Source organism: Musa acuminata, chromosome BXJ2-5 (genome assembly GCF_036884655.1).
Source record: "Musa acuminata AAA Group cultivar baxijiao chromosome BXJ2-5, Cavendish_Baxijiao_AAA, whole genome shotgun sequence".
Taxonomy (NCBI): Eukaryota; Viridiplantae; Streptophyta; class Magnoliopsida; order Zingiberales; family Musaceae; genus Musa; species Musa acuminata.
The window spans coordinates 6232056-6247611 of NC_088342.1; the positions used below are offsets into that span (position 1 = coordinate 6232056).

The following is a 15556-nucleotide window of genomic DNA, read 5'->3' on the forward strand; positions in this document are numbered from 1 at the left end:
GAGCAAGACTGGGCGGTGCAACCTCCCTGGCAGAGAGGTGGCACCGCCTGAGCTCGGTCTTCGAGCTCTGCCAGGCGGTGCAACCTCTCCAGTCAAGAGGTGCAACCGCCTGATCCCAGAATTCCGGGATTTGATTGTTTTGAGCTCCAAATTTGAATTGGGTTGGGGCCTATAAATTCCCCACCCATTCAGCACTAAAAAGATACAGACCTACACCGAAATCTTGATCTTTTCTGTGATTCTAAGAGCTCAAAAGTGTTGTAAAGCCTTTAAGTCTCCTCCTTCTGTTCTTCAAGTTTTCAGTTGTAAAGTGAGGAGAAAAAGGTCTGTAAAGGTTGTCTCCTGAGCCAGTCAAAAGGAGAGAAACTGTAAAAGGGCAGTTTGGCCTTCGCCTATTGAAGGAAGGCCCCTAGTTGACGTCGGCGACCTCGTCGGTGGAGGAAGCCAAAAGTGGAGTAGGTCAAGGCTGACCGAACCACTCTAAATCTCTGGTTTGCGTTTATTTTTGAGCACTTTATCATTACTGCAAACCTCCTTCATTACTACTGCTCTCTGCGCTTTCACGAACAAGTTCTAAGTGCTGTTCTTCCGAATCTGCATTCAGACGTAAATTCGTATTTTCGTACATTACAGTTTACGTTTACGTTTGATTCTGCAGAACTGTCTTCCGTGCTTTTACGAACGAGTTTCTTTGCAGTTTACACTTACATTTTGATCCTATTGATAACTGCAAACTGTCCTCTACAATTTTACGAACGAGTTTCAACATTTAGACGTAAAACTGCATTTAGACGTAAATCGGCTTTCCTCGCACAATCATCAGATCTCAGTTCACGTTTACGTCTTGATTTCAACTGCATACTGCCTTCTGCGAGTATACAAACGAGTTTCAAAGTTCAGACATAAATCTGCGTTTAAAACGTAAATATGCGTTTAGACGTAAATCTGCGTCTAGACGTAAATCTGCGTTTAGACGTAAATCTGTTTTTTGCAGATTACTTTTTGAGTTGTACAACAGCAGCACATTGTCTTTATACTTCTGCTTAAACTGCTCCTAGACGCAAACTGTGTTTAGACGCAATCTGCGCTTAGACGCAATCTACGCTAAGACGCAAACTGCGCTTAGACGCAATCTGAGTTTAGACGCAATCTGCATTTAGACGCAAACTGCGTTTAGACGCTAACTGTGTTTAAACGTAAACTGCACTTAATCATAAGTAATCTTAGAATCGGCTTTTGCATCAAAATAGTCTTTATCGAACGAACGCAGCTTTCGTTTTTTTAATCGCTGAAAAATATCCGCTGCACTAATTCACCCCCCCCTCTTAGTGCTCTCGATCCTAACAATGATATAATATGATACGACATAGATATTAATCAAAGTGAATCATCAAAATTAAGATTAACAAAATTGATATATGATCCGATAATTCATTACGTTATCAAGTAGTATTCCAATTCATGCGACACTTGTTATGTGATCTTGAATTAAAAAGGAGGAGTAAGGGAAAGAAAGAAACTTGTGTGAGATGGTAAGAAAAGGAAATAAAAATTAGGGATAAATAACAACTCCGGTCGGGTTCGGTGGGAGAGAGAAGTAGGTCACGCAAACTTATATAAGGCCGGTCTTAGAAGGGCCAACCACGGATTCGATTCGGGCTCAAGCGGCAGAGGAGGATGGTGCGCATGCGGTGCCCCTACTGCAGCGGCACGGCGCGGCGGTGCGCCACCACCCCCTCCGGCCGCTGCGTCACCGAGTGCTGCTCCTGCGGCCGCGTGGTGGAGGAGCGCCAGCTCCACACCCACCACCTCTTTTCGCTGCGCGCCTTCGACAATCCCCTCCCCCTCGTCACTCCCGACCTCCTCCACCTCCCCTTTCCCCCACCTCCCCCCTCCCCCTCCCCCTGTGCCGCCACCGCCGACGACGAGGAGGACCCCTTCCACCCCACCGGCTTCATCACCGCCTTCTCCACCTGGTCCCTGGAGCCTTCCCCCCTTTTCGTCCGCTCCGCCTCCTCCTTTGCCGGCCACCTCGCGGAGCTCGAGCGCACCCTCGATTCCTCCTCCTCCTCCTCTTCTTCCTCTGGCTCTGATGCCTCCGGCGGGCCTCTCGTCTCCATGGACCACCTTCGGGCTTACCTCCAGATCTTGGAGGTCTCATCCATCCTGGGGCTGGACCACGACATTGCCGACCACGCCTTCCAGCTATTCCGGGACTGCTCCTCCACCACCTGCCTCCGCAACCGCAGCATCGAGGCCCTGGCGACGGCTGCGCTTGTACAGGCCATCCGTGAGGCCCAGGAGCCACGAACCCTCCAGGTTCTATTCACTTCTCAACATTTTCTTTGCCCTTTCGGATTGTTGAGCAATCTTGCTATTAGATTCATTGTTTTAGAAACTAAGAACCTGTTTTTGGTCTTTAGGTGAACAATATTACGGCTTGTAACAATGTTTCTACTAGCATAGAAAGCATTTGGTGCATGCTCAATTGCTCCGAATGGTATAATATCTTTGGGAATATCACAGATGAACTAGGAACTGACCTCATGAGCACAGTGTGGGTATCTTCGAAATTAGAGAAGAACTGAATTAATTGACAGGATGAAGGCCTGGATACAGTGCCAGTCGCTTCTGGAAAGAAGAAAATGTGAATTTCAGAAATTAACAATATAGCTACCATAAACTAATAGGATGTTAGATATCACGAGGGATTGGTTTTATTTTTAGCCAACGACTAGTCACGAGTTTGAAGAAAACTAGTAAGACTATGATTATGTTACATGACTTTGATGTTTCAGGCTGGCATGTGAGGAGCCGTCGGAAACCTAGTTGGCTGCATACAGTTTGATGATCATATCTGGAATGAAAACTCTTGATACTCCAAAGAACTAATCACTAACTAAAAAAGGGTGGCCTTTCCATTGGTGTTTCCAGTTCCAAATAAAATAAATTTCGTCTAGTTAGGTTGTGCATGATTTCTTGTTGCTATCCTGTCAAGCATCTTGTCCATTGATTGTATCAAACATGTACATTTAAGATCTGCATCAAAGGAGTCATAGTTCGACAGGCTCAACAGGAATAAGATCTAAGATTCTTGCCGTCATTCAGATGATTATGTTGTGTTCCTTATTATGACTGCTTGCAGAAAGTTCAACCATTTGACTGTTTTGTTTGAGTTGCAGTCCATATTTAACTTACTGTTGAACAGCAATGCCTTCAACTTTCTGCCAACACTTGGCAATTTAATGTTTTTTAGGTCAGTTGAGGGTGCTTCTTGGATAATTCATCCTCATCCTTCTCTTCCTCCTCCTTCGCCTACTCTTCCCCTCCTCTTTTCTCCTCCTCCCCTCCTCTTTGTATCACAATACATATCGGCATAGCATGTGTCAATATGCCAGCATGGACCGGAACTGTACTGGTCCGGCCTTGGATCCTTCACAAAATTAATGTATTGTCTAAGCCCATTAGCAATTTAACATAAACCATTAACTTGTGATGTTAAAATTTGGGCACTTGTTTAAGACACGTAATTATGGTGGCCTTTGTCGAACAGCAGGAGTGTTATCCTTGAAGATTCATGAACTTCCTGTGTTTATTGCACTTTCTTAAGAACCAAAGATTTTTTTTGCGTTGGTAGACTACTTGCAAATTCATGATGATTTTAGAACTTTATATATACTATTTTTGAATTATCTGATTGTCTTCTCTAAATTTACAGGAAATATCTACAGCAAGCAACCTTCCTCAAAAAGAAATTGGCAAGTACATCAAGATTCTTGGGGAAGCTCTGAAACTTAGCCAGCCCATTAATAGCAATTCAATTGCAGTTCACATGCCTAGGTTTTGCACGCTACTCCAACTTAATAAATCAGCTCAGGTATCTCTTACTTGAAACATCAATGCACAAGTATGTGCAATTGCGTTACTATAATTTCATAAAATTTTCTCAGGAACTCGCAGCTCATATTGGAGAAGTTGTCGTGAATAAATGCTTTTGTACTCGTCGGAACCCAATTAGCATCTCAGCTGCTGCCATCTACCTAGCATGTCAACTGGAAGATAAACGTAAAACCCAGGCTGAAATTTGTAAAGTGACTGGTTTAACAGAGGTCACTCTTCGTAAAGTGTACAAAGAGCTTTTGGAGAATTGGGATGATTTGCTCCCACCTAACTATACTCCTGCAGTGCCTCCAGAGAAGGCTTTTCCAATGACTACAATCACCTCGGGTCGTTCTTCAACTTCCAAAGTGGATGTGGTCGATCTTTACCATTTGAATGCAAATCATGACAAAGACAAGCACCCAGAAACTGTTAAACCAAGTAAAGCTTTTGATTCTATGGAGTGTAGTCATACAGTCACAATGAAGGAGACAGAGAAAAAAAGCAATTCTCATGTCCGTACATCATTTGATTCCCGGGACTTGAATCAGGGAGCGTTCTGCCAACCACAGCAGGTTCCTTTTGGAATGTTTTCCTGTAAGCTAGAGACAGAGAAGGATCGGAAGGATGATCAAGGCATCATCAATCTTAATGAAACTGAGTCCAGCCTATTGGAGTATGAAGGCAGCAAGGACTTGAAAATTTGTGATTCTGCTCCACAAATGGCTCAAACATCAGTTCCCTCATCCTCAAAAAGGTACACAAGTCCATGGCATTTGAATGCACCACCAGCTGTTTCAGGGTATTATTCTCGGTTTGAAAAGCAACATATAGGCGTTGACTTTGCATCTGGATCTAGAGAGATTGGGAAAAGTGGGAGCAATGATGCTGATGGCCACTACCACAAGGAAGAGAATTAGTAGAGAACCAAATGAATGTATGCAGTGTTGACTTGTTTTTTGTCATCATATGTGGGATAAATGAGTGTCAGGCCTTAGGATGTTCGCCATCCTGTTATATGAGCATGCTATAAGAGGTGAAGCTCAAGCTTTGCTTATTGATAGAAGCAAATGTCTCTAGCTTTCTCACTTGTTTCAGATATTAGTTAGATTGGAATGAGAATGGTAACCTTGACCATGTTTCATGTTATGTAGAACTAATGCAAGCACTTAAAGTTGTGCTAGTAGTGCTAGTTTTCTTTTGTAGATGCTCTTATTATGTACATCACTAGTTAATCTTGTCGCCCAATTTCTGTATCTTTCTGCCTAAATAATATATGTTAAGAATTGAATTAGCTTTTGGGACCTATGAGCTTGTATGAACAGGGAAAACAAATATCTTTGTGAGTGATTGACTGGAAAATACTTTAGTTTGCCTTTTCTTTTGACAACAACTGTCTGCCATCCTTGAATTTGGCAGAGCTTTTGCTATGGTGTTTGACTGTGCCAGGCAGTGTGCCTTTTAGAAGTGGCAGGTGTTCTCTTGCAACTTGATGGAATTTTTGCTGCTAGATCGATAATCTGGGTAAAACTAGATCCTGACTTTTTTTTATTTTTAGAGCTAATGAATTTCTTATTTTTTCAGGATGTGACACAACTGTAACCCGATTCTTTATGTTGAGGCTTGTGCTATATGAGACTGGAGCAGTCTATCAATCATCACATCAGCCTGGTCTAGGTGACTCACTCACTTTTGTTAATATTTTATAATTAGACAGGTTTCAATTCTGCACTGTGGATCTGTCTGGATATGTTTAAATTTTTCATGTATATGGAGGCAATGCAGCAAGCCAAATGGCTTGCAAATTTGGAGGGGATAAGCAGTTCAACTGTCTTATTCGATAGGGTTTAACGAGGAGTTAACTAATATCTTGAGCTCTGTTGTCTCTAGATTTTTCTATACATAGGTTTTTCTATACAGTTTTCCTTCAAAAGAAAATGCTTGAGGTGGACATGAAACATAGGTATGGAAGAATTTAGAAATGCCCTTTTGCTTTGCCTGTACGAGATTGACAAACCAGAAACAAGGGCGTTGTCCATGTTCTGATCAAAAAGTTTAGCATTCTGAAAACCAATTCATCTGTTGTGTAAGCATTATGCCTCTTCATAAGCCTTTTTCTTCTCTATATTTTGATGTTTATGCCTGCTTGATTGTTTCCGACTATGTTTATTTGAACTTGACCTTTTAGTGGTAGCTTGCAATTATCTTGCCTCCATATGCACAAAAGAGCGATGCTTGGTGTGCACAAGATGCCACCGTAGCATCGAGATGTTACACATGTAGATGCATGCAAGACCTCAAGTTGTTACATGACTAGCGCATGGTTGCATGCTATGGAGACAAACATACAGATGCCAAGTCTTCCTCTACACACATGCAATTTTATGTGCACTCGTAACATTTATCATGCATGTCATTCTATACAGAGATATGGTATGTGGGTAGAGGTGTTAATTATACTCGTTGGTATGCGTACAGGTAAGGATCTGCTTCTAATGGGATAAGGATAAGGGAATAGATGGAAATAAAGATAGGGATGACAGATATTTTTTATTACTCATATGGTTATAGGGCGGTGATGGGTAGAGCACTTCCCATCTCATCCTTATACTTATCCTAGTCTAATCTCATTTATGTTATTATGTTCTATATAATTATATATTTGATAATAATAATAATAATATAAAAATATATTGGAGCATTGAATTCAATACCTATGACTCTAACATTCCAACATTAATAATGAAAACTACAACACCACCAATTTGGTCGTTATTATATTTTGATATATTTGATTTTATTTATATCTGGATATTTTTGTATTTAGATATTGTTATGATGTGTAAATTTTATCAATATTGTTGTTATTATTTATAAATTTTAGTATTATTAATTAATTTTAATAATATTTGATTTTTTCTTTGATGGAATGAATTAATTAGGAAAATAACCTGCAATTCTCTGCCCCTAATGGGATTCCCCTCCCTTGCTCCCGCTCCATCTAAATAGGAAATGGATGGGGATGGAGGATGAGATAGAGATGAAGACGAGGAAGCACTTCCTGCCCCGTTGACATCCCTATCTATGAGTTGAATGTAAGATTCATATCAAAGAATTTTAATGAATCGTAGTTTTCTGCGTCTTCTTTTTGGCTTTCATCTATTGTCGACATTGCAGACTACAGCTTAGCTTAAAAATAAAAAATCATCGATAACAAAAAAATTTGATTCCACCGAACTCGAAGATTACAGTGACTATTCTGTTTTCTTCTTCGAGCTCATGTCATGATCTTGACAAGATATCTATTGAGCTCATAGCAACCATTAACATTTTATTGTTTTTAATTTATAGCTACATAGATATGCTGATATTATCTTTGACTTATAGATTTAGCTGCATAAATGTGACATGATACAATATATTGGACGAACAAATCTAACATAATTAACAAATGTGTTTGATCTTATCCCAAGTGATTCTTTCCGCTGATCCTTTGTTTCAATGTTCAGACTTATCCCATTGTGTTTTCCATTTAGCTAGGCAGGCATTAAATGAAAGGAAATTTGGGGGAAATCAAGTCCTTGCAGTTTCTTATCCAGAGAACAAGTTTGCTCAGGGAGACTTGGATGGCTAGTTGCTTCCAATTTTGCTCCACCAGTTGTTTCCACGTTTACTGTATCACAGTTCAGTGAGGAATAATACCCTTCATCATGTTTGGACATCTTAGCATACATTGATTAGATTCATGTGCTAACCAGTCTAGTTTTGACAGACATCTGGTTAAGAGAAACTCATTTCAATGGGACTATAATCAGTAGATGTAACACAATTCCAATAGTTTTTTCTTTCTTTCTTTTGCAAGATTGGCAATCTTACAACTTCATAGTTCTCTTTCTTTTTGCAAGTTGCTATTTTTGATCTCTTTATGATATTGCACTCATTGATATTTACCAACTGTTTTTTTTTTTTGAGTGATTCAAATTCACTGATCGTTTGTGTAGGTCATGTCAGTATTGTGAACAGGTTAATTATTTCTCTTGCACTGGGAAATGATCATCGTATAGCCATCCATACATTTGTTGTTTATGCATTATGGTTCCTATTGAACATTGTATTTATGCATCTGGTGCTCCCAAGATTCTGCATGTAGCTAGTGGTTGAGAGTAAATGATTGGGAGTAACTTGTAACTCCTTTTCAAGAATGTGAAATCCATGTCATTTAATGTGTTGCTACCCGATCAAATTGACAGATAGTTTGATCCACATCATGTATTTCTCGGAAAGAACGACTAAAATAATCCCTCATTTCCGAGCATCAAGTGGAATTTTAGAACTCACAAAGCTTCAATCGAGCCCCCGAATTGCCTTTCTCAGCCAATGTGATGGTCACTTCAAATTCATTCATACATGATTTCCAACCTGAGATACGTGCATCAATGTGTTATCCAGTAATCATAGTCGATGTATCACATGTTCAATTGTCATACAATGTATTATTCATCATAATTAATGCGTCAGTTCGCCAGTAGGGTTTCATTTATATCCATCCATGGCACTCTTTTTTCCCATATAATCGATTGATGGTGATGACGGAGTTGTTCGCCAGTTGGTTGATTGCTGTCAACGTTGTCGCTCCATCTGTCCATCGCCAGGCGGTACAATCATTGAGGTGGTGGGTTTTTATTTATTGGTTTTTGTTGTTATAGAATCAATCGATTGAAGCTCAAAATATTTCCTATAAATTAACTGCAAAAGTCAAAATTATTTTCTCGTGCATTTATGCCTTCACCACCGGTCTTTGGCCGCATTCATCGCGGTGGAACGCGTTGGGTTTCCCGTACCGACCGGCGGACCCACGAGGGATCGAGCTCTCGTGGTGGGTGGCTCTGTCGCGGGCCCACGCCGGGGGACCCGCAGGTAAAACTCCGAGTGATTCGACTTGCTGCTCGGAGGTCGGTCGCTTCCGAGCGGACCAATTGAATTCTACCGGGTCGGACTCGGTGATGACGGATCCACGTATGGAACCGGAGTCAGGAAGATCCCCTAACCCGACAACCCGATCCGCTAACTCGGTCATTCGTGACGGGGATTCGTCACCATATTTATAGAATGAAAGCTTGTGAGGCTTAGTGATAAATAAACGTTAATTCTTTGATTAATAGTTGGGACCCACGCTTGCGTGCGACACGTCATGAATTATAAGTAATATTTTCTTATTTTTGGCTTTAAAATATAGGCACGAGGGACGACTTAGGAACACCCGATGACGTTATTCTCTAGTAAGTATTGATGACTTGGCACGGTCGAACATCTTAAGAGCTGATACATTGGGTCGGGGGTTGACTTGCATCCGCTTTGGATCCAGGTGCGGTAGGGATGCCGTCGGATTCGGGGTTGTCTAACTAAAATTAGATCCGATAACGACTGGCATAAATTAGAGGGTAGTTGGCAATTAGTCCTTACTTCGTTCCTTCGTCTGTAAAAACTCGGATTCGGGTCTGCTCTAAATGGATCCTATCCGACGAGTTGGTCGCCGGGGTTTGTTGCGAGTAAATAAGAGGCTCCGCTTCTCGCTCCCCCAAGTCTCATTATCTCCGTCTTCCTTCTTCTGCGACTGCTGCTACTACTGCCACGACCACCATTATTCCCCCTTCCATTTCCTCCCCCCGCTCACCGTCGCCCACCACCATCCCAGGAATCCATCCTCTTTTTATATCGACCGGTCGAGAGCGAGAAGGCGGATCGAAGAAGAAGAGGAGGGATGGTGGGGCCCGGCCGCCCGGTCTTTGTGCTCTTCGGATCATCCATCGTTCAGTTCAGCTACAGCAATGGCGGGTGGGGGGCGATCCTCGCCGACGTCTACGCCCGCAAGGTACTCGTCGCTAGGCCCAACGATGCAATCCCAAGTTTGCCGCCGATGCTAAAATCTTCTAGGCATTTATGGGAAGAAGGCCGGAAGCTATCGATTAGGGCCATTTAGTTTGAGGGTTCACTAGACATTTTGATTCGTGAGAAGTTTTAGCAGTGAAACAAACTACAGATGGTGTCGATCATCGTGAATTCGGTACCTGTGATGACCGTTAAGGGATTTAAAGTGTCCACCTTGTTATTGTCCTCGTTTTGGGCAGGCACTGAGCTTGAAGTACGAAAGCAGCAAAAAATTGAGCCTTTAACCTTGTCCCGGTTATATTAACTTATCTCTTATCCGTATTTTTCACCATTCCGATGTGCAGGTTTTAGTATCTGTACAAGACTGCTGTTGTGAATTTTTTTACTGCTGATTGTTTGTTTGGAGTTGGAGGAAGCAAAGCTTCAAGAAGCAAGTAAAAAAATTTTCCAATAGATGAGAAAATAGATTCACATTGACAGAGGTGGCGTGTGAACTAGTGGTACACTTGATTCTAGACAATGAAATAATTGTACCATTGACTTGAGTTCTGAATATGGAAGCTTGATTTGCTTCTCATGATTTACTGCTCACCTTGCACTACATGGTGCACTCAGATGGTGTTCTTTGTTCTTGGAAACTAGAAGCATGACCCAATAATTAAAAGGGAAAGTAGAGAAGAACTTACTTGGATCTCACTGCTACCTCATTCTCAGCAACTGTCTAATTCATGAATTGTTTGTTTGTGTGTGTGTTCAGTTCCTGTATTTACGTAAAACCACAACTGACCTTTTATAAATGCATTCAATATATTTATTCTCCTAAAATTGCTCTGTTTTCATTTCTTATATGATTTTGAGAAAATTTCAAGTCTGCAAACACATTCATCTTCATTTTGAGAAATCTGTATGTTTTCAGCTGCGTGTGGGTTTCAAATTTCAGTACCACAACCGTCATCTTTCATTTCAGATACTCTCAGTACCTTTTCTTTGATCTGATATAGGCTGATATTTTTCTGCGTGGATATCTTGGTTGGAACTCAAGACGTGCTGTCCAAGTGCTTGACAAAATTTTTCCAAAGGTATTTTTTTTTTGTTTTTTAGATCTTCTAACTTGGTAACTCAGTCAACATGATTCATTGAGTAATTCCACAAGCATTACCACCTATGTCGTGCATGCAAAATTATTAACTATGTACACTCAAAAAGTATTTTGTTGGATGATCAAGGCTTTAATCAGTTTGTGGACCTTGGCACTTGGTCCATCATCCTGTGAATGACTCGTGTATCTTTTTGTCAGTGCCATTTTCTGTATAAAAGATAAACTTGCAGTGAAAGTTTAATATTTCTGGATGCTGTTTTCAGTTCATTGTTAACTGGTGTCTTTTCCCCTATTGATCACCTAAACTAGTGAATGAGATATGTTGTATAACAAATTTTGTCAGTATACTTCCAATATAGCCTGGATCATATGGATAGCATGTCTTTGGAAGTTTTATCTTATTTTCATTTTATTTATTTCAAATAAATATTTGCTTATTTTTTAATATAGCCAGGGACAAAGATGAGAAACAAGAAAATTTCTACATGATTGAATGTTTGGTTAGTTTTCATTATTCTGCACAAAGATTTGATTCTTTACTGATCTTTCAGAAAGACAAGCAATACACATTCGTAGTTCTAGCATCATGCAGCAGGGTACTCAAAATGTTTGCAATCCAGTTTTCATGTGAAGAATTGTTTACTCGAGAGTTTGCTGACATTCGTTTGTTTATTTTGCTACTTGTAAAATTGTAAAAAGACATTTTCAGTAAAACAGGTTAACATCCTTTTACTCTCTGTTAGGCTTCATTGTGCTACTTGTAAAGTAGCCATATTTCAGCGTCGGTAACATCATTTTACTCTCTATTAGGATGCAGCCGTACAACCTTCTCTAGTGATAGTTTATTTTGGTGGCAATGACTCAATGGGGCCTCACCCATCTGGCCTAGGTCCTCATGTCCCTCTTCCAGAATATATTGAGAACATGCGAAAGATAGCAACTCATCTGAAGGTAACTTTATATAGGAGACAGATGCATATACACAAACATGTTTGGAGAGATGCTGATATGAAGATTTCATGTTCAGGGTCTATCTGAAAAAACACGTATTATTTTCCTTAGCAGTCCTCCTCTGAATGAGGAAATGCTTAGCCGGTCACGAAGGTATTGCTGTGGTTAACAATTTGGAGTCATTTGTTCATTATATGTTGATGTCTTAACCACATTTTTCTCAAATTCAGTCCTTCTCTAAGTGAGTTAGTTCGGACAAATGAAAGGTGCCAACGATATTCTGAAGCTTGCATAGAGCTGTGTAAGGAGATGGATGTGAAGGTTGTTGACCTGTACAACGCAATTCAAAAGCGGGATGACTGGAGTACTGCTTGTTTTACGTAAGTCTATTTTTGTAACACCATTGATTATATTCACCTCTACACTTTGACTGTCTGGCAACCTATGTATATTTTGAGACAAATATAATTTAACCTTGGATGAGGTCACAACATTACAATCTGATTTGGCATTTTGTGGGGGTTTGTGCTTAGCGTTCCTAGATGCTGTTGCTTGCCTGTAATTTTTTATAGATGCTTAGTTGATGTTAGGTAAAATCAAAATTCTTAATCAATCTTATCTTAATCTGTTCATCTAAATGCTTCTCTGGTTCTTTTACTTGGATTTACAATTAATGTGGCTGCTGAATACTTTCTACTGATAAGAGCTCCACTGCAGTGATGGTATTCACTTGTCATCTGAAGGAAGCAAGATAGTTGTAGAAGAGATACTAAAGGTCATAAAAGAAGCTGAATGGGAGCCTTCTTTACACTGGAAGTCATTGCCAACAGAATTCGGAGAGGATTCACCTTACGATGTCGTTTCTTCTGATGGAATGTCCACAATCAACATTTCCAATTGCACTTTTCACAGGGACATGCAGTGGGATTAGAAAGAACTTAAATCCTTTCAACAAAAGGAGTCATCAGTGGGATGCACTCAGTATGGAACATCTGAGAAATAATGGGGAGAACTTCCAAAGCAAAATGACATGGTGCTAGATCTAAAGATCTTGGATTTATAGTCATCAAACTTTGTATGCATCGGACTAGTTGATTTTGTACCTTCATTTACTCATCCAAACTGATCAATATCTTTCTTTATGCTTGTTGCTGTTTGAGCATTCTTGGTGTACTCATCCAGAATGTGAAGTCTACCTGGTTTCTCTCAGGTACTGAGAGAAGAAAAGAGAAATCATACTTCAGCCATCATTCACTGCAACTCCAAACAAAACCAATTGATTTGGCTGTCAGTTGCATCAGACTGAGCTACAAGAATTTATATTTGCTGATCATTTTGGTGATTCTATGCCATGTGATAAAGTTAATAGCTTGAATGTGTCATTTACATGCTTCCTAAAAAGTTCTCTTAATACTGTTTAATCTCTTTGCTCTTACTACTGACCATTACCTCAACATCTGTATGTATGTATCTTGTAGAAGAAGATCAAACCAAATAGTCTCTGCAGTTGCTATGCTCATCTGTTACAGTACTTCAGTACAAATTACTGCCGATCATCCTCTGGTGTCTAACAATTGAGACATTACTCTAAATTTTGACTTGGAGTTCATCCCTAATTCGTGATTTCTTAGCTTGTAATGATTTGTTGCACTAATCAGTCAACTTACTTTCTATGGTTGTCATGATGTCTAACAAACGTGTATCAGAAGTTTGAATTCAGAGCACATAAATCCAAGTCAAACCCATCATATGACTTGTTTGCATTCCTCAACCTGCACAGGGAGAAATTCTTGAAAGTGGAAGCATAACCCCTACTAACCATTTTCTCATGATTATATCTATGTACCGAAGAGGTGCTTAAAAATAGAGAACCACAAAAATACTAAAATGTTTTATGCCACACTAATGCATTGACAAATATGATTCAAATACTGTGCATTCACTCAGCAAAGGTGGAAAGCATTGACAAAGTCAACCACTGACGATCAATAATGGGACTCCATCTTGGATGGGGGATAAGAAAGTCTCAGCTTGTTTGACCAGCTGGCACCGCTCTGTTTGACCGGCCACGGCACTGACCAACTACGTCTTTGAATCAGTCTGCCTTTAGAGCATCACTCGGAAATGTCTTCTTGTAGACCAAACAAAAACTCCTCGTCGAGGTATATGATATCATAGTTCGCGTAAGGATTCAGAATCGTTTCAGGTAATTGTCATGCTGCTGCATGAGGAGGATTAGCCATGTTCTGTGGGACTGCAAGCTTCAAGAACATCGACGACGATGCGCCGACCCCCTCTTCGCCCAAGGCATCCAAGAAGAAGGCCAGCAAGAACCCGTACTCGACGAGGGGGCTCGACAAGTTCTCGACCGTGCTCGGCGATCTCGAGGCCAGAAGAAGAAAGATCATGGAGAAGGCGGGGCCGCAGGGAGCTGTGTCCATGGTCAAGTTCATGTACTCCAACTCAACCGACTGGATACCCGTCGTCGTCAGGCGAAGAGATCGGAAAGACGACGATGCCAAGATGTCCGCCGACGAGCAGCAGCATAAAGTACCGATCGTTTCAGGAGGCGTCGAAGAGGCCGCGCCGGCCATGGGAAGGCCGAAGGCCGTGCCTGAGGAGAAGGTGAAGAGCAGGCTTGCTTGGGGTGCTGCTGAAGAGGTGAAAGGATGGGTGACGAGGAATTGGAGAGGGAGTTACTACTGGCCTTTGGTGGTGCTGGTGGCGTTGGTCTGCTTGGTGACGTTCGGGAGGGTGTTTGCTATATGTTGCATGCTAGTGTGTTGGTATTTGATGCCGGTGGTGCACGGTGAGGGTGGGGACGTGAGGAGGTCTGTGAACAAGATAAAGAACTATGGGAGAAGGATGAGCAACACACGGATCAGTGCCACTTCCATGGTGCCACGTTCATCTCATTCTAAGAAGACTGGTGGTGTGCAGGTATAGGAAGAAGAAGAAGAAGATACCTGTAAGTCCTTATTACCTTGTGAAGCCTTCTAAGATATGTGATTTGGAATCTCATCATCTATGTTCTTGACTCGTTGTTTTCTTGGGCTTGGAATTGGTTGTCTAACTTGGTTTTGATTCTCTAAATGAGGGCCAAGTTTATATTATAATATGATTACGTTAGACTAAATGAAAAAAATAAAATTTGGGACCAGTTTTTTTATGGCCATTTGATAAGTAAAAAATATTAAATATTATTATTTTACGTGATTCAAAAGTATGAGGAAAATTGCATATATCCCTTCAAATCTTACATATGTGATTGTAACTTAATTAATATATAATATTAACAATTATATAACAATATATGTAATTTTGGATGCTTTATCTAAGACCATTTTGTTTGGATGATCGCGAAGTAAAGGGCTGATTACATATTATCCCCTATAATCAGTTATCTTTAGTATTTTGATCTCTGCATTTTAAAATTTTAACATATTTAGTTATGAAAGTGAAACATCCATATTTCATTTACTTTAACATTATTGATATAGATGAAAATACAAAAGTAAAAGATAAAATAATTTTTTAAATACTTCAATTAGTGGTGGCGGATGATAATATCGTTGGGGACTACGGATGGTTATTATGGACGAAAAGAGTGGTACATTTAAATTAATGTCGATGTAGATATGAAACAATGAAAGGATTGTCGATGCAGATATAAGTGGCATCGCTGGGCAACTACGTCGACATTGACGTCGACGCATATACAAAGCTATTCACAACCCT

The 15556-nt window shown here is 40.5% G+C and overlaps 3 protein-coding genes across 11 annotated transcripts; all 3 read left to right on the plus strand.

Annotated features, from left to right (window-relative positions):
- Nucleotides 1-1630: 1630 nt before the first annotated feature.
- On the plus strand, nt 1631-7773 carry LOC103984277 (plant-specific TFIIB-related protein 1). Of its 9 annotated transcripts, none has more exons than XR_671642.3 (5): nt 1631-2319; nt 3719-3877; nt 3951-4915; nt 5464-5556; nt 7416-7773. XR_671642.3 is itself a non-coding variant. In XM_065108308.1 (4 exons), exons 1-4 carry the CDS (start codon nt 1678-1680, stop codon nt 5468-5470), a joined length of 1494 nt encoding a protein of 497 aa, XP_064964380.1. In that variant the 5' UTR covers nt 1631-1677; the 3' UTR covers nt 5471-7773. The 9 variants fall into 9 exon arrangements, 2 of the variants coding, with proteins under 2 accessions (XP_064964380.1, XP_009400019.2); XR_671643.3 differs by having other exon boundaries at nt 7420-7773; XR_001977853.2 differs by having other exon boundaries at nt 7424-7773.
- Nucleotides 7774-9467: 1694 nt separating this feature from the next.
- Nucleotides 9468-12960, plus strand: LOC135612249 (GDSL esterase/lipase WDL1-like). The gene is made up of 6 exons (XM_065108310.1): nt 9468-9751; nt 10770-10847; nt 11678-11818; nt 11895-11971; nt 12049-12198; nt 12536-12960. The coding sequence occupies exons 1-6, from the start codon at nt 9641-9643 to the stop codon at nt 12747-12749; spliced, it is 771 nt and encodes a 256-aa protein (XP_064964382.1). The 5' UTR covers nt 9468-9640; the 3' UTR covers nt 12750-12960.
- A 995-nt stretch (nt 12961-13955) lies between these two features.
- Nucleotides 13956-14871, plus strand: LOC103984279 (uncharacterized). Its single transcript, XM_009401746.3, has one exon. The coding sequence runs from the start codon at nt 14060-14062 to the stop codon at nt 14762-14764; it is 705 nt and encodes a 234-aa protein (XP_009400021.2). The 5' UTR covers nt 13956-14059; the 3' UTR covers nt 14765-14871.
- The last annotated feature ends 685 nt before the right edge of the window (nt 14872-15556 follow it).

Excerpts from the sequence above, each read along its gene's own strand:
- LOC103984277 (XM_009401744.3), top strand. The coding sequence starts at position 1,678 with ATGGTGCGCATGCGGTGCCCCTACTGCAGCGGCACGGCGCGGCGGTGC. Across the intron at positions 2,320-3,718 it reads AGGAGCCACGAACCCTCCAG|GAAATATCTACAGCAAGCAA; the intron begins GTTCTATTCACT and ends CTAAATTTACAG. Across the intron at positions 3,878-3,950 it reads AACTTAATAAATCAGCTCAG|GAACTCGCAGCTCATATTGG; the intron begins GTATCTCTTACT and ends AAATTTTCTCAG.
- LOC135612249 (XM_065108310.1), top strand. The coding sequence starts at position 9,641 with ATGGTGGGGCCCGGCCGCCCGGTCTTTGTGCTCTTCGGATCATCCATC. Across the intron at positions 9,752-10,769 it reads CCGACGTCTACGCCCGCAAG|GCTGATATTTTTCTGCGTGG; the intron begins GTACTCGTCGCT and ends GATCTGATATAG. Across the intron at positions 11,819-11,894 it reads AGATAGCAACTCATCTGAAG|GGTCTATCTGAAAAAACACG; the intron begins GTAACTTTATAT and ends TTTCATGTTCAG.
- LOC103984279 (XM_009401746.3), top strand. The coding sequence starts at position 14,060 with ATGTTCTGTGGGACTGCAAGCTTCAAGAACATCGACGACGATGCGCCG.